This window comes from Corapipo altera, unplaced genomic scaffold (genome assembly GCF_003945725.1).
Source record: "Corapipo altera isolate COAL_440 unplaced genomic scaffold, ASM394572v1 44, whole genome shotgun sequence".
NCBI lineage: Eukaryota > Metazoa > Chordata > Aves > Passeriformes > Pipridae > Corapipo > Corapipo altera.
This window is the reverse complement of record NW_020884880.1, coordinates 18,757,646-18,782,514: the sequence shown is the minus strand read 5'-3', so window position 1 is coordinate 18,782,514 and position 24,869 is coordinate 18,757,646. Positions and strand designations below refer to the sequence as shown.

The following is a 24,869-nucleotide window of genomic DNA, read 5'->3' as shown; positions in this document are numbered from 1 at the left end:
TTTCTGCAAGCTGCATTGTTGGGGTAGGGAGTGGGATGACACACAAGACAGGCATCAATCTTCTCCATGTTTCTGTTCTACAGCCATACCCAAGATGGGTATCATGGACAAATTATTCCCAAGCAAAACCTCTGACACACTGGTTTTCCATATTTAGAAGCTCAATTTCTTCAGCAATATTTATACTATACTTTTGTTATGCTTCTTAAACAATGAACAGAAAGCACACTGTACATTGGAAAGTTTACATGCATTAAAAAGAAACACTAAAAAAACCACTCAGAAAACACATGCAAAGAAACAAGAAGAGGAAATCAGGACACATAAGGAATGACAGAGATTATTTACACCAGAGAAAAATAAAGAGTACTTTTCACCATTGGCCTTATGAATCATTTTGACTGGGCTGTCAGATTCACTGTAGAAAACTACCACCCCAAAGGCAGGAGAAAGTTTGAAGCTGCAGACTGCGGTCACTCTTGTTTACTAGAAACCATTTTCTTCAACCTGAAAGCACAAGTTCTCCCTGTGAATTTTAATGTCATTTTTTTACATCATAACATTAAAAGTTTTTAAGTTTTTGCATTTTAAATTCTCCATGCTTCTGAAAACAATTCTGGAATCTCAGGGTTCAACACCTTCCCTAAGCCATTTCAGGGAGACTCTGTGGTAGAAACAGTTTTCCAGGATGGCTACTGAACAAGGCTTCTATTTTTCTTTCTTCCTTTTGCCTGTTTAAGATAAATCAGATCATACTATTTCTTCCATTTAAAGTGCTGCTTTTATTCAGACCATTACCAGGAATCTACCCAATGTCTGAGAACATGAATTGCTTGATATACAAAGAAAAGTCAGTTTAAGCATTAAAACCTCAGAATTTAGAAAATAAAAAGCATTCTTTGAAAGGTAAAATAAAACTAAGCATTGAAACAGCTTGTCTAGAGAAGCTGAAACATTAGTCAGGTTACAGGACAATCATAGGCATGCTACATATGACCCCAAGACAAGATGATGGACCAAAATGTCTTCTGAAAGTTCTTTCCAACCCTGCATTCCTTTTGTGCTTGAAACATATGCCCTCCAATTCAGCAGTCATTTTCTAGGGCACTCAGGTTTGATAATCATTTTACAGAACTGAAGTTCATGCTTTTGAAGCACAGTTAGACCAGTCTAGATTGAATCAAGAAGTCCTGCTTTCAATTCTCTCCTATGTCTTCCGACATTTTACAGTTTCTGTACATTTCCCACATATTAAACCACAGGATTCGGAAGTTCTTTTTGCCAACATAAGCTGTGTCTCCCTAAAATGACTTTTAGAAGGTCTGACAGTCTACAGCCACAGGTGGGATTACATCTCAAACCACAACTTCACAGTGCTTTTTTACACCAACTTCATGAGCATTCCATTACAGCAAAGAGCATGGGATATTTCTGTCACCAAGAAATAAAGCAAGACCTGTATCAAGCCTGGCATGCAAGTGTAATGATAAATTTACACACATGAGCAGACTGTATGATTTCATGCTTCAAAATGGACTATTTAAATATCCTTGAAATACGTTACTGATCTGAAGGTTTGAAGGGCATATTTAGTTTATATTGAAGAGAGGAAAAAAGAAGAATGATTAGATACCTCCTTGAGAGATTCAGGATCACAGACAGAAAGAAAGAAGCCTATAAAGTGCAAGACTTTATGGGTGATAAAAGTCATACACGGAAATTCTGAACTTAACTATTGGAAGTCCAAAAAAAAAAAGCCTTACGGAGTTAAAGAAACCTTTCTTTAAACTCGTTTTAGGAAAAAGATAAGAAGACAGATTAATACCATAAAGTCCCAGATTCCCTATAACTATTTCAACTTCTTCCCAATACAACTGATAGATACCAAGAAAAGACTATTCACCCAAGGGAAATTTTCATGCACTGGTCTCCTATACTATCTTATTCAAAATTCCTAATGTAAATTCCTTTCCTACTCATTATCCTATCAGAATGATTACCTTCCATCCCTTACATGACTCCTTTAAAATCCTTTCTAGTATCCCTCTCAAACCTAGAATACAACAGCTAACTGATCATAATTTAAAGCCTCATTCGTACCTCCAAAACTCTAGGAAAGCTCTACCATTCCTTGACCATCTCCTTTCCCAGCCTCTGACAAGCTCTGCAGCTCTTGATTCCTCATCCAAAATACCTCTTGCCTTCTGTCATATGATTACACTACCTGTAGAGGGATCTATCCTGATCTTAGGCAGCACACTTTCCAGGTGCTCTTTTCTGCGGGACTGTTCAAAACAGAATTCAGAAGGATGACAGTACAGCACACATTTTATAACATTTCATTACGGTACTCTATACTCCCTTCTTAGGCATCGGACCTGTAAGTAGAACACGCTTCAGAACGCAAATCTCTCTACCCTTTTTCTATGTAGCACCACAGAGACAATTACTGGAAAGAAATTACAATAGCAACAAAACTAAATTTGGAGGTGGGAGAGAGGGGGATTTTTTTGTTGTTGTTATTAAAAGGACCTGAAAAATAATGTACAAAACATGATTTTACTCAGCAACAGACAACATTGTTTCTACTTTAAAAAAGGACTTGTGCATTGTCAATGTTGTCACCACAGGACCCATTTAACTTCCACATCAAAGAATAAGTGCCAGAGGGACAGCTCACTCAATTTAAGCTAAGCAATCTTTAGAACTACTGTTCCACATGGAAAAAGAAGTTTAAAATGTTTTCATCCCAAAACAGGATGAAAATTTTTGAGATTTCATCAAACACTCTGATTGTTTCTAGAACACAAAAAAGCATGAAGAACACTTAGAACACATTTTGTTGAAAGCGTATTTGCCAAACAGTACTTCAACTTTAACTTCCCCTATTGCATAATAAGACCTGTGATTCCTGCCTTTATTTTTGACTAGTTCCACTAACTCATAGTATTCCACACATAGATATGTACAACAGGTGTAACTCTCCAATCTACAGGAAAAAATGGGAGATCAAAACTACAACCCTCATAAAATCAAAGCACATTAGGTGAAACCACAACTTCTATTCTGATTCCCATTTAGCTCAACTGAAATTAATATTTAATTTCAATTTTTGTGATTTGGATAAGCAATTTTCTTTGGCAAATACACTTGTCAACTTCATGTGTTCTCTAAAGAGTGGTGGACAGAAGCTTTCCCCTATTACTGTATGCTGAATACAAGGTCAATACACTGCTTGTAGGCTGCCTGAAAGCTCGCTATTTATTGTATTCTGAATACACTAGCTACTTTTTGACCAAACTAAGTTCTGTTTTCCACTGTTGAACTTAATGGTACCTACACAACACATTCTGACTTCAACTGTTGAAAAATAACCTATTTTCTTTGTGAAAGTAACCCCAGGGTAATATTCATAATTCATAAATGACATAAATATTTATACACATGCAATGGGAATATAGCATGACCTCTTAAAAGTATTAAGATTTATTTACACAAAGTGCTAACTGTGTAACTGTTGAATGTAGTATCTAAGGGGGGTTTATAATCCAAAACTGCAAAGCAACTACATAATACATCGTTAAGGACAGGCAGTTAAAGTAACAGTTACTGTAAGTCACACGATTAACAATGAATTGCCACGTCCACCTACACCACAGTAACACCTCACTGCAATACTCCAACAAAGTACCCGTAGGTTATCACCACCATCAACTGAATGAATGCAAAAAACCCCTTACAGAATCCCAAGTATGCTCTCCCTTGCTGGCAATAAGAATGACTGACACAAGAAGAATCAAAATGTGTCAACTGGGAAAGAAATCTATGAAATCAGCAGATACTGTATATAACATCTGGGAGAAGATATTAGTAAGTGGCTGCAATAGCAACCATGCTACTCTCCCCCTTTTGTTGGGAGAGGAGCTTGACCATTCTCCCCTATCCACTGGCTGCTGCCCTATGGACACTTACCTCCCAGTGTTTTCTGAAAATGATCTAAATACCATGAAATACCCCAAGATCAGGACGTACAGGCAAGGTTGAGTTTCTCTATTTTTACCGTTTGGGTCAATCTGACCTCACCAGGACCCTAAGAGGCAGAACCAGCTATTCAACCTAACAGTATAGAGTTTACCAGTGGAGAGGTGGAAATAATTAGAGCATGTAAAAGGCATACACAACAATCTTAGCGTCCTTCCTGAAAAAAAAGTTTGAAGAAATTATGACAGAGAAGAGTCTTTTACACTTTTGTCATCACTGGGCAAGGAATTTCCAGGTACAGAAGTCAACTGAAGACAGCAACAATGATCCAGATCTAATGGGGAGTTTGTCAGGGAGTAGCAACATGACTAAAGGGTAGAAACAACTGATGATCCTGACTCTTAATTTCAAGTTAAACTCTTCCAATAATCCAAGAAATGATACAAGAGGACAAAGGTAATTGATTTTTTCCTTTCTTTATATACAGGTTAAGTACCTCCATTCTGTAGATGTTAAAATACTATCAATCCACAGTCTGAAAGAATAGTTTTCCTCCTAAAACTTGATCACCAACCACAATATAATTGTATCTCATCATAAGAGCTGCAAAAGAAACAATCCTATTGTTCAACTTTCAGCAGTTCGCTTGGTGAGTGGATATTACTACCATGTACTGCAATAAGCCAAAAACATGCAGTCGTCGTCTATTTAAACTAGCATTTGTTAAGAATGTGCAATAAGTTTGGGCTATGTTAATATATTTATGCTGGACAGGGAAATCAATTTGAAATTCAGGATCTCAGCTGAAAACCAAAAAAATCTGTAACTTGAGAAAACCAAATTGAAAGAGTGGAAAAAACACAGGTAACCTCTGGAGGTTCTCATCTGTGAGTTCTGAATTATCAATACCACTTTAATATCTATACATAAAAATCTCTACCAGGTAAGAGAATCAAAATTAAGACAGGGTTTGTAGGATATGGCAACCTGGCTGAAATTGATATTCATTAGAGTACTCTTTGCATGAATAGGAGCATTTGGACTCTGTGGTCTTTATCAGAGCCCCAGCTGGTAATGGTTGAAGGTTAATGCCTTACCCCATTCTGTTCAATTTTCTGTCCTAATTAGTCCTCCAAATCTATAGCTGTGAGCACCAAGTGTCTGTGCTCAAAAGAAACTAATTAATGCTAGCAAATTAGATCAAGTCCAAAGATCCAACAGCCAAACTCTTAAATGCTCCTTGTTAATAGGAAGTGTAGCTGTCAATAACTGCTGTTGGTGGTTATAATGAGGCCTCTTTCTTTCATTGAAAGTGATTTCATTTCTCTTTGTCCCTGTAAAAGCTGTTCCATTCCCTAATAAATAAAAAATAAAAAAACCCTACACAACTAAGTTGCAGTGGTTAAGCTAGAAGTCTGACCCATTTCTTGTCATCAGCTGGGTTGAAATGACATGGAGGGGGGAAGGACAGAAATAATCAAACAGGGCAGGTTCCATCCCTGAACATATTCTTCAAAGTCCTGAAAACTAGTTAGAACACTTAAATTTCTAACACCAAGCAACACAATATGCCCTCATATTTCTTTTCTGCAATATCTCCAAAATTAACCTAGGCTACTTAATGCTGTTATCATCTAAAAAAAAAAAAAAAAAGACCACAAGATCTAGAATCTCATTTCTTCAAATTGTAATTTACATATAGCTGTTCTCTCTACCCAGTTTGCTGGGGCAAAGCTCAATATACCATAATCCCTCTAGAGATTGTATCAATTCACATAGTTAAATGTGATGAGAGTAAATGTTCATTGGAAACATATAGTGCTGAATATTTTTTTCAAAATAAATGCTATTGTGTGCAAACAAGATCATACAAAAATTCAGCATCTTACTCTTACCAGATAGACTAGCCAGAAAAAAAGGACAAGGCAATTTATTACCACTACTAAATACAGCAGTACACTACCAAAGCATCCAAAATAATTTCACTAACTGACAACTGCATAACATGTACAACATAATGTAATATCAATAGCTTCATACAGGGTCATGGGGTCACACACAATATGACCATAATGTACGTCCATATTCAGATAATAAATACAGCAACAGAGGACAACAGCTTTTTTCCATTCTCCACCTGCAGTTTTGTTGCTGAATTGAAACTATGCTCTCAAATTATACTAACCTTCCCCTCAAGAAAATGAAGTTGCAGGTAATAATGCAGCATTCTTTTTTCATCCTCATAAGAGAAGGCTATTTTGGTCATAAAAATGCTCCCGTGTCACCTCTCAGGCTTTCCACCAAACTCTGAATAATATGTACATAAGCACATGTAAACAATTTCTGGTCACAGCAGCTCAATTAAAAAAAAGGCACCAGGAGCTGTCATGTTAACACATTGATTTTTATCAGTCACTTGATCTTTTTTCTTTCATCATCACTGTGTTCCCAGACACTCCTGGGAGTGACGTGAATTTAAAAAAAACCAACAGGTTAATTCTCCCCTAGCATTCAGCAAGGGTTTGAATCAATTAACAGAACCTGGTCTGCAATACCAAAGAAAGTGAGCAATAGCAAGTAAAAATTGCTAAGTATTCCACACATTTCATTACCTGCATTTCTGATAAGAAAGTATATATAAAAAGACTTTTTTTAAGAAGAAGGAGTATCTAAAGGTATGCTCGGGCATTTAAATGTGCAGTATCACATGTAGTTCAATCAGAAATTTCTTTGGTTTTATGGACCTTGATATGTCAGGTGTAAGGGTCATGGTCTAGAGCAGGTGGCCCCTACGGGGACAGAGATAATGTCAGAGACAGGACTGTTGAGTAACTGCACATTATCAAAACTCTGGTTGACACTGGTCATGCTCAACTGTAGAGAAGCCTGCAGTAGTGTTGCATCCCATCATCTTCACTAAGTATCAACATGAGCCCTGAGGAGGAGAGGGCTAATGGGAAATCTGGAGAATGGGAGGAGGGTGGTTGCTTGGAAATGTCCTTTTCCAGCCATACTTTCCAAACCATTTTTTAAAGCCTTGCCAAGTATCACGGGTTTTTTTCAGCAACTCCATTTGCTTTAATTACACAGCTCCCACAGACAGCAGAACCAACATAATAGTTTAATCCACTGAAGGAGATGGAAATATCTTCCTTGTGTCTCCCTCATAACAATTTTGTTTTAATTAATGAATTTTTTTAAAGGACAGAACAACTTGTCATCTTGGTCAAATTGATGTCTCCCACAATACGCTTCAAATAATAAATGGCTACATTTACTTCACCATCTTTCTAATGGCAGAACCAGGCTGATTTGGACTATCTATTCCTGTATTCACCCTGAAAAGCGTGTAGTTCAATTTCCTACTTGAATCCTTGAACCTTACAAATGAGTCTCAGTTACAGAAGACATCTCCACTACCTCTTGGTGATCTTGAAAGGTCCAAATCCAGATGATGCATCAGTAACAGACAACAAAATTCAGAAGAAAAAAGCTCAGAACTAAAACTCTTTATCTCTAGAGCAAGTTTGTTCTTCTCCCAGCAAAAAATGTTGTGAGGTTTTGGAAGGTGGGCAGAAATGCTTTACAGTGCAACAAATACACAAAACATATACAAGAAATATAATGCAGAATTAATTTCATGACTGACTCAGTGACTCAGTAACTTCTCAATTCAGGACTTCTTCAGTCTGAACCCACAACATGTCAAAGTCAGTTACCCGTTTCTAGTTTCCAAACCAAGTAACCCAAAATTAAATCAAACTAAGTTTGATTTAATTAAACTAAGTTAACAGTCCTTCAAGTTTGTGTATTTCTGTTCCCAACAGTTCTTCTCTACCTTAAACCATCAAGTTCAGTTTCAGAATTCGTAACTTTGAACAGCAGAGTAAATGCTCTCAAGAAACTGGACAAACTTTTCTCTAGATATGATCAAGACCAACCAAAGGTCTTGCAGGTTTTTTTGTGAGTGTCCCTTGTTTGAGAGCAGAGAGGAGTAATGGAAAATAAAGCACAGTTAGATGAAAATACAGAAGTTTTGATACGCTAAAGAGAACGGTTCTGATGAAAAATGCTAACTCCAGGTTCCTGAAATGTGCTATGACTTTGCTTTTAGTCATATCTAAATTTTACAACTGGAAATCAAAGCAAAAAACTTGATAATTCCACAGGAAAAAAGCTTAAGAAATTATTTCATAAAATCAATGAACAAGACACTAGTTAATAAATGTTCCTTTAAGTTACATAGGTTTGAAATGCGAAGAACATGCTCATACAGAAATATATGGATATAATATTATTTCTGGCAAACTCATGCTACAGTTTGTAAAAAAAACAGTGAAAAGACCATGTATGACAATGTTGTTGTGTTTTCTTGCTTGCTTGGTTTTTATTTTTGTAACTCATATAGCAGCCCACGATTTCACATACATACAATGCATGAATATGAACACAATAAAGCAATTTACATAATGGTCCTTTAACACTGACTAATGTTTCCCAGAAAGCATTGTCTAACAAATTTAATAAAATTACTAATATATCCATTTTCACTGAAAAAGTGCTTGAAAGTCTTAAAACACACAAAAATTATTCTAAGACAGAGAAGTACAAAATTCTTAAGAAACACACAGCACACACTAGAACTATATTGGAACAATCTGAAAAAAAGTCTAAGTAAATTTAAATAATCTAAATAAAATTAATCTAAGTATAATCTAAGTAAAATATGACCAGACACAATACTGAATTGTTCTTAAAAATTATCAGATGGACATATTTTCATGGTTTTTTCATCCTTAAACCACTCTAGTAGGCTAACAACCAAGTATAGCAACGGGTCACCCACTCAACCGTGCACTAGGACAGCAGGACCACTTTTTGAGTTAACAAAACCTTTTTATTTATTTATTTATTCATTTATTTAACCCTTGGGGTTTCTTTTCCCTGGACAGCTCTGGAACACGTGCTGGACAGGCTGTCATTACTTGCATTATTAGCTCTGATAAGCACACAGCTCTAGGTGGTATAGCTGCAGGCTAAGGTAACGGGCTGGATACAGATGGACCCCCGCGCTCACGCAGAGCACTATTGAATGTATAGGGGCTCCCCATAGGGACACATGTGAACCCAGCGTGATCAAGCCGATTGTAAAGGCCCACACTTGTGGAATAGCTTTATTTCCTATTTATTTCCTATATTACCAATGCATTTACCACAATTTCCGAAAGACAAAATGAAACCTATTAATAGAAGTTTCTCAAACAAAATTAACATAAAGCAGAAAAATCCTACACTGAGAGGAAGTTAAAGGAGTAGCTATGTAGCTATGCCACTTGGTGTAAACAGTTCCATTTCATGCATGCATGTACACTCTGAAGCACACAAACTGAATCGCAGGAGCTTTGATTACTTAATTACACAGTTTATAATTGTTTACAGCATAAAAAGCATTGCCTATTTACTCTGATTAACACCTATCCCTGTGTACTAACAAGACAAATTTATTCCAGGAATAATTTCACAATAGATTTAAGAAATTATAAACCTCCAGTTCACAAAACTGCTTAAGCTTCATTTCCCGTGGTTTGCTCTCTCCTCTCCATCCAGACAAAAAGGTGTACAACAAAATAGCTGAACTTAGGCCACCACCTTTTTATTTTTTAATAAGGGTATCAATGTGGGGTTTTGCTTGCCTGTTCGATCAAAATTTTTTTCAGAAATACTCAGTTTCCACTTCTAACTGCCACACAATTTGATCAAAGCTGGCTTGCAGGTGACAGGAATGAGGGGAAGACAGATGCATCCACAAACCTCATTTTCTTAAAGAAACACAACTGAATTCTATGCAGGAGAAAGAAATTATAGTTTTGCCTAACTTCACAGAAAGAGAAAAACCATAACATTTGGTTTTAAAATTTATGGAGGCAAAACAGAGAAGCTGCAAGGTAACAGTCTACAACTCACAGCTCGAGAATCAACAGTACTGGTTGCTGCCACAGAAAATGAAGATGCTGAAACCAAAGTCCTCATCTTAGACAGAGAAAGTTCAGGGGAGAAAAATACGTACACAATCTCCTTTTGGTTTACCCTCAAACAATATTATACAAACAGCAAGCTCTCAGAATATTCTTAACTGACATCTTCTTTCAATGACCCACATTACTGCAATTGCTTTTCATTTTCATTTTTCCCCCCAACAGGTATAGAGTTCAAAGTAAAAATGATTCAACTATTGTTCAAATGAAAAAAGGTCTATTAAGTCCTTCTGACAGCAGTGAAAGGTACTTGTCATGTGATGCTACTTTCCTCTGGCAGATATTCCCAACTCTTTTCCCACTTACTCAATGTCAAAATTACTGTAAGACTACTCTTTTTTATCTTTTGAAGAACCCCTAAAAGCAGCTGCTTAGAAATACACTGGATCATTTTAACTAGACTTGACTTTAAAGCTAGTGATAAATCTCTAGATGCCTCCTTTGAAGCTTCTTTTTGTGAAACACAAAAAGCCACATCCCATTCAGGAAACAACTTTTCTTTCTGCCACAGTAAAAATCGCTGAAATAATACAGGGAAAACAATGTGGCAACAAACTAAAACGCACTCCTTTGTCAGTAAACACTGTTGGAAGATGCACAGAAGACAATGCTGAAGATTTGAAGAAACAAGTATTAGAACAAGTTACACAGTGTGGGAGGTTTGCTATACAGCTGGGTGAAAGTACAGTACAGAAGTTTCTAACTTCTCTCAGCTTGAGCTATTTGCATGTCAATAATGAAATGCACAAGGACTTTTTTTGTGAGCCACTGAAGGAAAGATAAACTGGAGAAGATCTATTCTCAACTGTAAGTGGCTTCTTGAATAAAAACCAATTTATTATGGCAAAACTGCGCAAATGTATCCACTGATGGAGCGGCTGCTTTGACTGGAATAAAACAGGGATTCCAGACTAAGGCTACAGAGACAGTGAAACACTTCACTACATCACTCATAGGTGAACTACCGCAGCAAGGCAGTTGGAGCCAGGAGTGCACAAAGTGCTACAGGATGACACTGATGTGGTAACTTTATAAAAACAAGCCCTTCAAACAGTAGCATGTTTACCAGACTTCGTAGCAGCTTTGCCACAGCTTTTACCGGGATGGGGAGGGGCCATGAAAATCTCGGGCACCGCGCAGAGGTTCGCTGGGTATCTTGCGGCAAAACCCTTAAGGGAGCTGTCAAACCTGACACATGTTTCTTTTACAAAAAGACAAGTGTTCCAAATTTTCTGACCTTTTTGGTGATGACAAGTGGTGTGAGTAGTTTGCTACCCAGCAGGAATTTCCAAAAACTAAACACTCAGTGTGTCCCCTCAAGGTGAAGATGATGTTTTAACGAGTGAGGAAGTAACTCTTTTGCAAAAGAAACTTGTGCTTTGGACAGAGCATTTTGAAAACAGGTGTTCAGATATGTTCCCCTCATTATGTGACTTTTGAGTTGGTTTTATTGCCAAACACAATGTGAATGTGTCACCTACAAAAACCTCTTCCATCTATACACCTCAAAAGGATAGCAACAGAATTTTCTAACCTGTCAAAAATCTTCCAAATGAGAGTTTCAGTGGGTTAAAAATATAAATATGCAACAACTTCCAATGAGTTTTGAAGAAAAACTGATGGACATTTGGGAAGATGGTCATTTAGTAGTCCAATTTTAAGTAAAACCTTTGCAAAATGTGTGGATGGGATTGAAAAAATCGCTATAGTTTAATAAGTGCAAGGAACAATGTACTTCTTTCATTGAGATCTATGCATCTTTGTGAGGCATCTTTTTGACATATGACATCTGTTAAAATCAAGTATTGAAATAAACTGAACTTAGAACCAGACCTTCAAATTCCTCTATCACAGTGTTAAATGAAGATTATGAAGCATGTTAAGTCATACAGATCTCAACAAAAAATACAGTAAACTTTTCAGAGCAAAAATGTTTTTGTACCATTGGTAAATACCATAAAAATTATTTTAAAGTACTGTTTATTTCATCTTTACCTCTTCCTTTTTTAATTTCTATTTTCATGTTTTATAGTGCATATTAACATACTAGCACAATGGTTCATTTGCATAATTTATAAATAAATATACATATATTGGGATTGTGCACTCAGAAATTTTTTACTGATGGGGTGCACAGTCAAAAAAGTTTAGAAAGCACCAATCTAGACGACCTGGGTGTCAGAAAAAGTGGTGATACTACTTTAAAGAGTTATTGTCCAGTACTCTTCAAAAGAAAATGAAAACAGAAGTAGACTGCATCACCCTATTTCGATGTCTGTCTAATAACAGATGTGGGTTTATGTGCACATATCATTCAAATGTTGGGACAGGGAAAGGATGCAGTTAGGAATATTGGGAATATTTAAACAAATTTATCATAATGAGAGAAGCCCTAACTGAAGGTTCATATGAGGCAATTCTTTTTATGTAAGTATCAAATATTACATATAGGAATGCAATAACTCTTGTGTGGCTCTGCCACCACACAGTGTAGACTGAAATGTGCAAAGTTTTGTATTAATCATACTAAATTCCACAGCACTCGAGAACAAGTCATTTTGGAAAACAGTCCACATCACCAAGCAGCCAAAGCCAACACAGCAGATTTATATGCTTCAGTACTGGTTTCACAGTGAACAGATAAGATGCAGATCACACATATTAATTCTCTGACTACATGACTTCAAAACCAAGGATTACATTCAGGGTACAAATATACATCTGATATCAGAATATATCTGATCTCCTAATGAATATTTGACTCTTACCTTGCACCTTATCTGAGCACAGCTCCTTGGCTCGATCCCTCATTATTTGTGGAATCAAAACATCTTTTTCTACATGTCTCAGCTTAGAATTTTCTGCAAGAGTGAAAAAAAGATAATTTTGAAAAAAAGATTTGTAATATCTATACATCAGAGAAAGTCAATCTAAAGAAATAACACAGCATTGCTTATATAACAGACACTAGTACACTGAAACTGTCATAAACAGCAGCTAAAAGTACCATGAAAGGACCACATAGATCAAAAGGATGGAAAGTCCAAAATTTAAATTTGCTCAGATACAAATATGATCATTATCCTGAATATTTCTATTCTGCTTAATGTAGACAATGAACAAAAATAAAGGAGAAAAGTCTAGCAGCACATTTTAATTTCTGCCTTAGTGAATAGAAAATCTGCATACAGACAGCACAAACATTAATTACTTTTATTTCAGGATACTAGTATTTTTCTATGCACATTATCTGTATGTACTTTTTCACTCACTGGTACAAAGCCGAGAAACATAGCACATGCTAGAGCACAACCTAAAATTTTTATTCCTATGTGGAAGTCTTCAGTTCTTGAGAAGAAAACTAAGTCTTTTCAATTAAGGATCTAGGAGATTTTTCATTGAGAAATCCAATCTAACAGAACAAACGCTGCTGTCTGAATTCTGCACTTAAAAGTACAGTTGCAGTTTGCTTTCAGTTGTCTCCAGAACTCAGTACTCTTGAACACAGCTAGTGAGTTTGAATAAACAAGACAGATCATTTTAAAAAAACCTGCATTTCCAAACCCACTTTCTTCAAAACAAAGGGATGAGAATTTGTAAAGCACAGCCTTTTACTTCTCAGCTTCTGAGTTAAAAAATCTTTAAGGACATTCGTGCAGAACACTGTATAGTTCAGCACAGTTATATCAAATACCTGGTTTTCATCTTCAAACACACTATTTATTCTTCCTTTGATTTCAATATTACATTTCAGAATAGCATCAGCTGGGATGCTCATATGAAAACCATACTGTCAGATACAGTTATTTTGAGTGACAATCATTTCATTTTAAAACTGCTTATTAAAAAAAAAATGAAATGAAAAAATTAAAAGTGCAATGTATTGAAATTAAGGAAAGAAGGAGATTTTAAGTTCCCTACAGCTTTTAAACACCACTTTTCAGAGGATTTTTGGCTACTCTACATAAAAAAACAACAGAGACTAACATTAGTCATCCTTACATCATCATCTTTTAAAGTCTACTAATGCTAAGAGATTACATTATGAGACTACACAGTATTGCATACGTGATATTACTAGTGGAATGTGGCAACAAAACAAAGGATTATAATGAACAATATACAGAATCTGAACGAAAGACTTACACTTCTCCTCAAGAAAAATATCTTTCTTAGAATTTCTACAGCAGAAAAAAACCCCCAAAGTCTAATCTGTAAATACAACAAAAATACTGAAAACAAATAGCTCATGACTTAAGATTTGCTTCTATGTTCTGATTTTCATGAGATAAAACAACTACAAATATCTTTCATTTTAACTTTCTGCAGAATATCAGTGCAATTACTGTACCGAGCATTTGTTACAGAGAATGCAAAGCTGTCAGAAAACTTTAAACATATGTTTTAAAAAGGACAAATCAGTTCAGCTGAATGACCTGGCAGGAAATGGCACCACCGAGCTACGTGCCTCAGCTCCACTCACTTCACTCAAAGCAAGCTGGCACTGCAGCCTTCCTGCCCTGTCCCTATCCCCATGATGCTCTTTTCCCACTGCCCACACAGATGGGTTCGGCAGCCCTGTGGTGAATGAAAGGGGAAGTTAATTTGGGTTAAAGGTAAATAAATTTCTTGTCAAGGAATTTTTCAGCTAGAAAAATTCCCTGATCCAGTTCACTATATAACTCCAAAATGACCTGTAAGAGTGAATTGTGTGACTCTCGGACAAGAAAGACTGAACTGTCACGAGTACCACTGGTGCAAATTATAGCCTAAACCTACTCCCTTCTTTTTTAAACTTGACTTTGTTGTATTGGTGCTTTGAGCAGGCAGCACGACCTATAAATGTGGATACAGCTATGCAAGTGGGTTGCTATCTGCCACCAAAAGGGAAGTTTTCCCAGTCTCCCATCGCCCTCGCTGACTCCCACACATCAGCACTATTATGCACCTTAACACACAGTGAATGACCAGCTCAAAACAGAAAACTAGTTCAAATACAGGCAAAGAAGTGCTTCTCAGCTGATTTACACCTTGGACAAATTGGATCTACTTATCTGCTTCCAACAATTAACATCATAGAATAGTCTGAGTTGGAAGGGACTTAGAAGGATCATCAAGTGCAACTCTTGGCTCTCACAGGTTTAACTTTCAGACCACATGGAAATGTAGCAGATAGCAAAGAAATGCAGCAAATAGCCAAGAAGTCTTTAAGGCCTTGGAAATGCAGCTGGGCCTCCCCAGCTGGCAGAGCTGGCTAGAAGCATCTACGGTTCCCACAACCACAAAGCCCAGGGTTTCAGAGGATCAGCTACCCTCTACTGACAAAGAGAAGTAGGTAGGAATACAATTCCTAGAAAGGAAAGAGGACACAAGACCATATGGAAAAAACAAACAAACAAGCAAGGAAGCAAGCAAAGAAAAAGAAATCCAAAAAGAGAAGGCCTCTCTATTAGCCCAGAACAGTCAAAAAGGGTTTTCAGGTTTTAAATTAGCTTAACCACCCAATTTTCTGTTTGATTATTCAACAGGAAAAGGGCATAAGACTGATAGGAAGGAGTAGTTAAAGTGGTGTTAACATCAGCTCAACCAGAACCATGACAGAGCTATGCTCCAGGCAAACTCCCTCTTTTTAGTCCCATGTTGTCAAACCTGCAGAGGTTGAAAATGCAGAAAGGAGAGGGCACATCAGGACACTGGGCAGCATCCAGTAGAAAGAATGAGAAGAGAGCTACAACAGTAATTCAGAGGTAATTATTCAACTGTATAAAAGAAACAAGAATGAAGACCATTTACAAACTCATCTACAGTTTTTAGAAAAATGTTTGTTGGGAAGTATTAGCTTTAAATTATTTTTTTATTTCACAAATTTTTGTCTTTACAGGATTTTGCTTTTGTATTTTTCAATCAGAAAATATTTTGTGCCAAATAACAATTGGACTCGATGATGCTAAAGGTCTTTTCCAACCTAAATCATTCAATGAAATTTAAATCATCTTATTCTGTCTAAGTTTCAGGCATCTGGGTGCAACCACCTCTCCAACTAGCTCAAATGCAGACATTAAGTTTCGGCAGTACTATATCTGCATTTCAACTGCAACATCTTAAGTATTTGAATATTCTTCCTTGACTCTAAACTATCTATAGCATTACAATTACAGTGATTTTCCTTCAATGATCTTAAAACACTTCACTGAAGTTGGTATCCCTAGCACTTATACAAAATAATAAAGACAAATAAGGCACAAATATTAACAATAGCAGATATCAGCTAAGATAAATGTGTTCTCATGCAAAGAAACTGCATTTCTGATACTGATGTACAAGTGCTTGCAAAATCATCAATCCAACCTAATCATCTCTGCAGTAATGTATATGGCAAGAACTTTCAAAGAAACACCACCTCAGAAGCAAGACTTTATCAAAAAACAAGGCGTAAACCCATTAATTCCTTTTGCCTTTTTTCAACTATATTACACTTTCCAGAATAAGTACTTTTCCCCCCTTTTGAAAGTTCACTATTCTGCACTAAGAAAGATAATTTTTATTCTAATACCAGATTTGCTGCATAATAGTCCCTATAAAAGAATCTGCATTTCAACAGTCTTGTTCTTGTTTTACTTTATCTTCAAAACATTATTCCCAGACAAGTAAGAAATATGTTTTCCTACAGTTTGCCTTCTGCATTTGAACGCTGAGACCTTTGGTTCCCATCTACATCCTCAACACACATTTCCTGCTCTTCTGGGTAGGCTCTTTGAGATGATTGTGGCCTTGGGCCACAAAGTGAACCAATAAGAATATGTTACCTTTCAGCTTCCAGAGGCCAGACAAATGCTAGCAGAAGTTTTTCCTTCTCCCCCTGCCAGCCTAAACTCAGGCATGTGTGCTAGAATACTGTAATCCTCTGAGATCCTACCTTACTTTCTGATGAAATTTCCTAGTATCATTGAACATTACAAGGGAAAAATGGATGAACATAAACTGATTAAGTAGAGGTTATAAAATGCAGTAAAAACTACGTAGTTTGTAAAAATATACAGAGAAGTTAGTCAAAATTAAAACCAAATGCTGCCTCGCAGGTGTTACCGCATCTAAGTCACTAGCACCTTGATTCTAATAATGAAAGAGATTGTAGCAGCTTGTCATACTCATTAGAAGACTATTACAAACAGGGAATACCAAGACAAAAGCTTTCCTAGAAGAGTGTCCTGAGGAAAGTTGTATCATCTCCCTCTCCCCTCGTCATTCAACACAATTAGCAAATGTTTTACTCACCCTCTACTTGCTATTTCCTGCTGGTAGCTACAGCTCTGCTTTCACCTCTCTCATTACTTCAGGTAGCAGGGACACAGATTACTCAGAAAAGTTGAGAAAAAGTTGCAATCTACTCTACCCAGATATTTAAAGAAACCTCACACCTTCTGCATCCAAGAGGAATTGTGTCAAGTGATTCCGGTAACAGTCTTTAAACATGCATTTCTACTTATACAACCCATAATTTCCATTTTCTTGTTCAAAAAATGCTCAAGGTTGTTTACTTATTCATGTTCAAAAAATGCTCAAGATAGTACTTTAAATACTATAGCTATTTCAGTAAGAATCACGGTGTATATGAAGAACAGAGAAAGTTTTAGTAACTTTATAATATTTTAATTTGTAACTGTTTTACCTCATGTTTTTCTTGAAATCACAGTTATATCAACTTTTAAACACCAGTTACTTTATTTACTAGCAAAAATGCTGTAGAAAGTTTAGTCGAGGTTCAAGAATCCAAGTTAAACTGTAACACTCCTCAAAATGTATAAATTTCAAAAACAATCACTTTCATTATTTTGGGAGCTTGGTTGAGAAATGTGGAGCTATAAAAGGGACTTTTTTTAATACACCTTACTATTTTTTTCTACCAGCTGCTATCAAAAGTAAGCACTTGTAAGTAGACAGATTTCTAAGATGCCTTTCTTTTTTAAGCTAAGAAATAAAACTTGAAAACGTATTAATGAGAACTTCAGCAGTAGAAATAGGAGAGTTATTACAGTCAAAGGGAAAAAAACCAAGGAGATACAAGCAAAATGCCCATTCTTTAACCTATACCACATTTAAAGAAGCTGTTTTCCTGGAAGGGAAGGTTTTATGTTAAGTCTACTGAAACTTGAGTTTACCAGCCATTCTCTCATTTTTCCCATATGCAGTCCTATAGGATACTCAATATTTGAGCTGGCTTGGAGAACAAATTTATAGCTAAGTTACAAAATTGCATTAATTTGGGGGATTCAGTTATTTTTCATATCACTTGATAAAAACTGTTTCTCAGCTGTAAATACGCTGTTCCATTCCAAAGTTTTGTTTTAAGACACTTGCCTATGAGCTAATTATAAAAATACACTTGAAAAGTACACTTTTTTTTTTAACACTTTTATTAATAACAGAAGGAGTAGCACAGTGTTCAGTGCATGCTTATTGGCAAACATTCCTTTCATCAATCAAACTATTGGCTCTAGAGGTTACATATTTTTTTTTAAAAATCATATTTATTTTAGTGTGCTTGTAACAGTGTTTGGAATAAACAATACAATTAGAGCTTACTACTCCTCCAGAAAAAGAATGCATTCAACTCAAAATTTTCATCTCCATTATTCTGCCTAGCTTATCCTCCCTGTATTAAATAAAATTTACCAATCTTGCATTAATTCATGTGAATAATTTATGACTATGTGCATCACAAAAACTCATCAAAAAGGCTGTATCATTGAATATATTATCAACTACTCAAAGCCTCTGCTTGAAAACACTAAGTTACACAACGCAACAAATTCATTTAGAGACAGACCCACTAAAGTCATGGGACAAAAAAACCCTTATCCTTCTAAAGGCTTAGGGTCTTTTCCTACAATTCTAATTTGATGTACCAATGTAATTAAATACTTTAAGTATGCAATCCTGTAGCTTTTGAGAGAACTTCTGTGCCTTTACTGACATGGAATTCATGGGGTCAAAGTGACAATGACTTTCAGCATATTGCTTTGTTACCTCAGCCCCACAAAAACCATGCAAAATCCTGTTAAAGGTAAAGGATTTTATGAGTCAAAAACATCCAGTGTAAACTGACAGATGACGGACCAGGCCCAAACACCTGAGTTTGGTAATCTCACTTGCACATCGGTGTTTGCATACCAACTAGAGCCTTAAGTACTTGGTTTCTACTAAGGGTTTTAAAGTATAGAAGGACAACATGAAATGACAGAAGTGTTATAATCCAAGTGAAACTATATATGTGATACCGTGAAACCCTGATTTAAAAGCAAAAGACACTGATCAGTGCAACTTCTCTACGCAGCAACCATTTTTTTTCTTCTTTAAATGTATATGAATAAATTTATTTGCACTAAAAAATTTCCAGATTTTGAGATCTTTCTAATACTGACATCATTTTAAATTAAGATGGAGTACAGGGATGACAATACCAGAGAAAATTTCCAAAGCTTTAACTTCTCACCATTCTATCGTCACCTCAAAGTCAATTTTCACCTTTTTCAGTGGCTGAATTTGTTATCTTACATTTTGCTTTGGGGCTCATATTCCTGCAATATGGCAGTCCTGGATTACCAGAATACTGTTTGCTAAAAGCGAACAATGGCTGTATTGCAGAAAGTCTGTAATATCCAGAAAGAAAAGGAAAAGCAGACCCAGCAAAGCACACTTTTTTTTAATTACATGCAGATTGCAAATGCTCATACATCTAGTGAGTAATAAGTAAAGCCAAGCCGAAACGAGGAGATATTTTTACACTGCTGATCACACAGCAAATCCAGTTACAGGGCCTGAAAATTAATTACAGATTAGGACTTAAGTATTTACTGCTGGAAATAATGCAGGTTCATTAGTGTCTAGCCTGTACCATTGTTCAAGATGACAGACCTGCCAGTTAGAAAAACTTAAGGTGTGAGCTACCTCAGCCTACCTCAAACGAGAATTCCAGCAAAATGCACAAAATATAGAGTCAGTAACAACTAGGGCCATGACTGACCCAGGACTAAACTAGCAGAGACAGCCCTAATTCTGCCATCGTAAAGCTGCTGAATGCTTCACTTGGTAACTGATGCAAAGTCCTTTCTTTCACCTAAAAACAAAGCCACCATGCAGCAGTACTCAGCAAACAAATATACATTTTCGATCTTTTTCTGGGATGCCAAAATATAATAACAGCACAGACACAATTCAATTCTTATATAGGATATGGTTCAACACTTTTTAAATCAAGTCCAAACTTTTGAGCACCTCTTCTCTGAAACCAGTCCCAAGTGTACAATCCCTATTTCTTCTACATCCCTTCTAACTAATAGTGGATGTTGTCCAAGTATTTTCTGCTTACTTCCACCTGGAGTAAGAAATAGAGAAAGGTCCTGCACCACAAACTATCTGAATGGTATAAATCAAACAGATCACATAAAATAGAGCTAAGCAGTGGCAGCAAAAACTATGCAACAATTTGCATCAGAAACAAGAGACAACAACAGGCAAATCTGACACAGAAAGAGCAAAGTCCCCAACATCTGGAAAAAGAAGGGATGCAGGAAAATCTAACAACCAACAATCTCCTCCCATTATTACAACAGGAGATGTTAACAACCTCAGATTTCTCACCATACCCAATAATGTTAATCAGTTGCTCCAGCACTACATAGTCCTCTTTACTCATTTTCAGAAGTGTATGACAAGGTGTACTGAAAAACAATGTAAATCACAATTAAAAGTTTTAGCCACTCCTTTCAAGATAAAATTTACACCTTTCATTCCAAAGAATGAACACCACACACAAATGAAGAGCAAGGCTTTTGAATAACAGGACCAAATACCATTCTTCCTGCATTTTTTTTAATTCCTTTAACTGGAAGGACTAAGAGACAATAAAAATCAATGCCAACCTTTGACTTCTGTACCTATGTACTTAATGAATAATCAGTACATGTAATAGAAATGAATGAAGATCTTGGAAACTAACATCACAGATATGATCAAAACACAGCAGTGTTTTCATAAGTTCCAGAACATGAGATGTTCTGACATTAAGACAAGGCTAAAAGCCTTTTGCTTACATTAACACAAGAATTGCAGATGTTATTCTGGCAGCTTATCTAAAAGAAGTTTAAAAGCTGAAAAAGAACAGCTGAAAAGCCACTTTTCCTTTTATTTGTATATTTTTGCCCTTTAAATTCAACATTGTTTTATCCCCCATTATTTCGTCCTCCCTATCTTTTGAAATTATCATTTCATTCCTTTCAGGATATTCTTCTAGCTCTGGTCTTACAGCCCTCGCCACTTTGAAACAAAGTTACAACCATTCTGCAAGCCCAATTCTCTCCTTCCACTGAAAAATGCATGTTGCAACTTGTTAGCATCCTAGATTTCCACATGACAGTAAGAAACAAACATTTTAAGTACCTTACGAAAAATATTAAATCAGTCTTCAGCCCCTCTGCTTTTAAGCCCTATATCTAGGAAAGGTACCAAAGCCTGTATTGTGCATCTCAGCTACTGACAATGATTCCACTTTTCTTTTTACACATCTGTGAATCTTCAACTGGGGATCAAGACATCGCCATCTGAAAATTACAGATATAACTCAAGTGCACATTAAAAAGAAAATGTGCTTTCTTGTAACCCATGGCCTCTACTACTAAAAAGAGCACCCTACATAGTTTTGGAAGTAGTGCATACAAAAATCAAATTCAATGCTGAGCTGCAGCACATTCATTCTGGAGAAGGATAAAACAAACTAATGTAACATTCTCCTAAACTGTGAGGAGCTGTTGACTCCTTCAAAGGCAGAGAGGCTCTGCAAAGAGACCTATGTGAATTAGAGAACTGGGCAATTACCAACTATGTGAAGATTAACACACTTTAGCACCTAGAATGGGGCAGCCCTGGATGTATGGACAGACAGAGGAATGAGATGTTGGAGAGCACTGCTGTGGAAAGGGACCTGGGGGTCCTGGTCGATGGCCAGTTGAATATGAGTCAGCAGTGCCCTGGCAGCCAGGAGGGCCAGCCATGTCCTGGGGGGTGTCAGGCAAAGCATCAGCAGCCGGACGAGGGAGGGGATTGTCTCGCTCTGCTCTGTACTGGGGCGGCCTCACCTCGAATATTGTGTGCAGTTTTGGGCACCACATTACAACAAGGATATAAAACTCTTGGAGAGCGTCCAAAGGAGGACAACAGAGTTGGTGAAGGGCCTAGAGGAAAGGAAGGGCCAAGAGCCTTACGAGGAGCAGCTGAGGTCACTTGGCTTGTTCAGCCTGGAGGAGACTGAGGAGAGACCTCATTGCAGTCTACAGCTTCCTCACAAGGGGAAGTGAAGGGGCAGGCACTGATCTCTCTGGCGACCAATGATAGGACCCGAGGGAATATCCTGAAGCTGAGTCAGGGGAAGTTTAGGTTGGCTATTAGGAAAAGGTTTTTCCCCCAGAGGGTGGTTGGGCAATCAAACAGGAACCCCAGAGAAATGGCCACAGCACTGAGCCTGACAGAGTTCAAGAAGTGTCTGGACAATGCTCTCAGGCACATGATGTCATCCTTGGGGATGTCCTGAGCAAGGCCAAGAATTGGACTTGATGATCCTTGTGGGTCCATTCCAACTCAGGATAATCTATGATTCTATGAACATAAAATTTTGTGAACAGATTCATCTACCAATTTATTTACTGAATGTAATCACCTAATGACACAACTACAGTTCCTTCCCGAACTGTGGCTGTCAAAAAACTCCTCCCATACAAATCATGACATAATTCACAGGTTCTATATTCCAAGCTTCAGAGGACTCCTTCATATTCGCTCCCTACTGCCTGGCAAAGCCACAAGAATATTTGTGTCTTTTGTGACCACAAAACGAAGTATCAGTCACAGTAACAATTTACAGAACTGTGATTCTCCCTCTTTTTTTCTGATATATGAGCCAAGAAGCAGTTAACAATGATGACACTAAAACCTACCGCACCAGAGTATCTGGGTTAACACCTTACTAATAAGAACAGGGCAGCTCACACCTCTTGCAGCTACTGTTCCAGTTTCTCTACTACCTCACGTAGACATCTCTGCTTTTAGTTCACATTCTGAGGTTTTCAACAGAGCCATAACAGCCAGGGACTGATGGGGAGCGGGGGGAGGGAAGCAGAAGACACTGGATAACAAGCTAGCAGATTTAGAGAGGTGTCAGTAAGCAATGCCACTGCTCAGCAAATGAATATCAGTATTGGTATCACACAGCATGTACCCGAAGTACACCTCAGCAGCCCTACTACAGCTATCATACAACTACAACATGGATTGGGAGGGACAGATGATGTCATTATACAGAAACATAGGGAAGCTGATGAACTTCAGTGTTTGGAATCAACTTTTTTGCTCTACACTGAAATCACAACAGGTTGAATTATGCTACTGTAATAACTAGGCTTTTTCCAAAGGACAACTGGGAAGTGGAATTATGCTGTAGATGTGAACATCCACCACTCAAAATGCAGCATTAAGTTTTATAACATTTTCTTAATTCAGTAACAGATCAACACTTAAACAACATGATCAAAAACCCCAGAAACAAACCTAGAACTTAATTGCTCTATGAATGCCTTGTTTGCAGGGCCTGGAAAGCCAGGCCCAGGACAGGTTTCTATCAGAAATCAGGAGCTTGACCTTGGCCAACCCTCTTCAGCTTTTGAAGAAGCAGCCACAGGCTGCACCAACCAAGGTGCACAGCCACGACCGCTGCAGTCTGTCACCAGCTACGGGTGTCCCAACACCTTGTGTCAGCTGGACCCGGCCCACAGGGAAATGGCCTTTTAACATACCAAGCTGAAGGCACCTGACTCAGGGGTTTAGGGCAGGTGAGCAAACACTACGCGGGTATAAAGGACACGGGTTTTCATTCACTTCTGTGGACACGTGTCTATAACCATTCGGGCAAGACCTCGGCAACGCGAAGCCAAAGCCGACGTAACCTTGGTGTTTAGCCTCTTCCTTCGTTACACAGCCAGAGAGGCCACAGCAGCACCGGCGGGCACCTCGCCTCCCCGGGGCTGCCTGGGCGCCGCCCGGCCGCTGGAGGTCACAGGGGTGGCAAGAAGGAGGGACGGAAAGGGCGGCGGGGAAAGGGAGCCGAGAGAGCGGGAGGGCGCCGGGAGCCCGCTGCGGGAGGCGGGGACGCCCCAGTCCGCCGGGAACCTCGCGGATGGCGGGCCGGAGCCCCTCGGGGTGGCCCTTCCCAGCACCCGCGGGCGTTGCGGTGCAGCCCAGCCCGCCGCCCTCCCCGGCGGGTGAGCGGGGCCAGCGGAAAGCGACGGGGGGTTTCCCACAGGAAGCCCTAGCGAGGCGGGAGGGGCAGAGGGGAGGAGAGCGGGGGAGGTGTGTTGGGGGGGGGTGGGAGCGCTCCGCCGCCCCCGTCTTCTCTCCCTCCCGCCCGCCCCACGGCCGCCCCTACCTGCGGCGCCGGGGGGAGGCTCCATCTGCGGCCCCGCGCACGCCGGCAGCTGCGCACACGCCGCGCACGCACCGCCCCGCCCCTGCCGCGCAGGCGCGGCCCCGCCCGCTCCTCCCGGCCCGCCCTCGGCGGGCGGGGGCGCGCGGGGCGAAGGGAAACCTGGGCTGGGGTGGAGTCGCGGGGAGCGGGGCCGAGGGGGCGGGAATGGTCTCGGGCTCTGGGGGTCACCGAGGAGTCACAGAATGGGTCAGGTTGGAAAGGGACCACAGCGGGGTCATCTGCTTCAACTCCCTGCTCAAGCTGGGTCATCCCGGAGGACGTGGCGCAGGATTGCGTCCAGACGGTTTTTGTACATCTCCAGTGAGGGAGATTCCACAACC

General features: G+C 38.5%; 1 protein-coding gene across 1 annotated transcript in view; it reads right to left on the bottom strand.

Annotated features, from left to right (window-relative positions):
- Positions 1–24,569, bottom strand: part of CMC1 (C-X9-C motif containing 1) — a 43,510-nt gene extending 18,941 nt beyond the window's left edge. The window contains exons 1-2 of the mRNA XM_027639000.1: positions 24,490–24,569; positions 12,785–12,877 (exon numbers count right to left, since the gene is read on the bottom strand). Of these exons, the coding sequence (XP_027494801.1) occupies positions 12,785–12,877; positions 24,490–24,514 (118 nt within the window). The 5' untranslated portion in view covers positions 24,515–24,569. The remainder of the gene's footprint in view (positions 1–12,784; positions 12,878–24,489) is intronic.
- Positions 24,570–24,869: the final 300 nt, after the last annotated feature.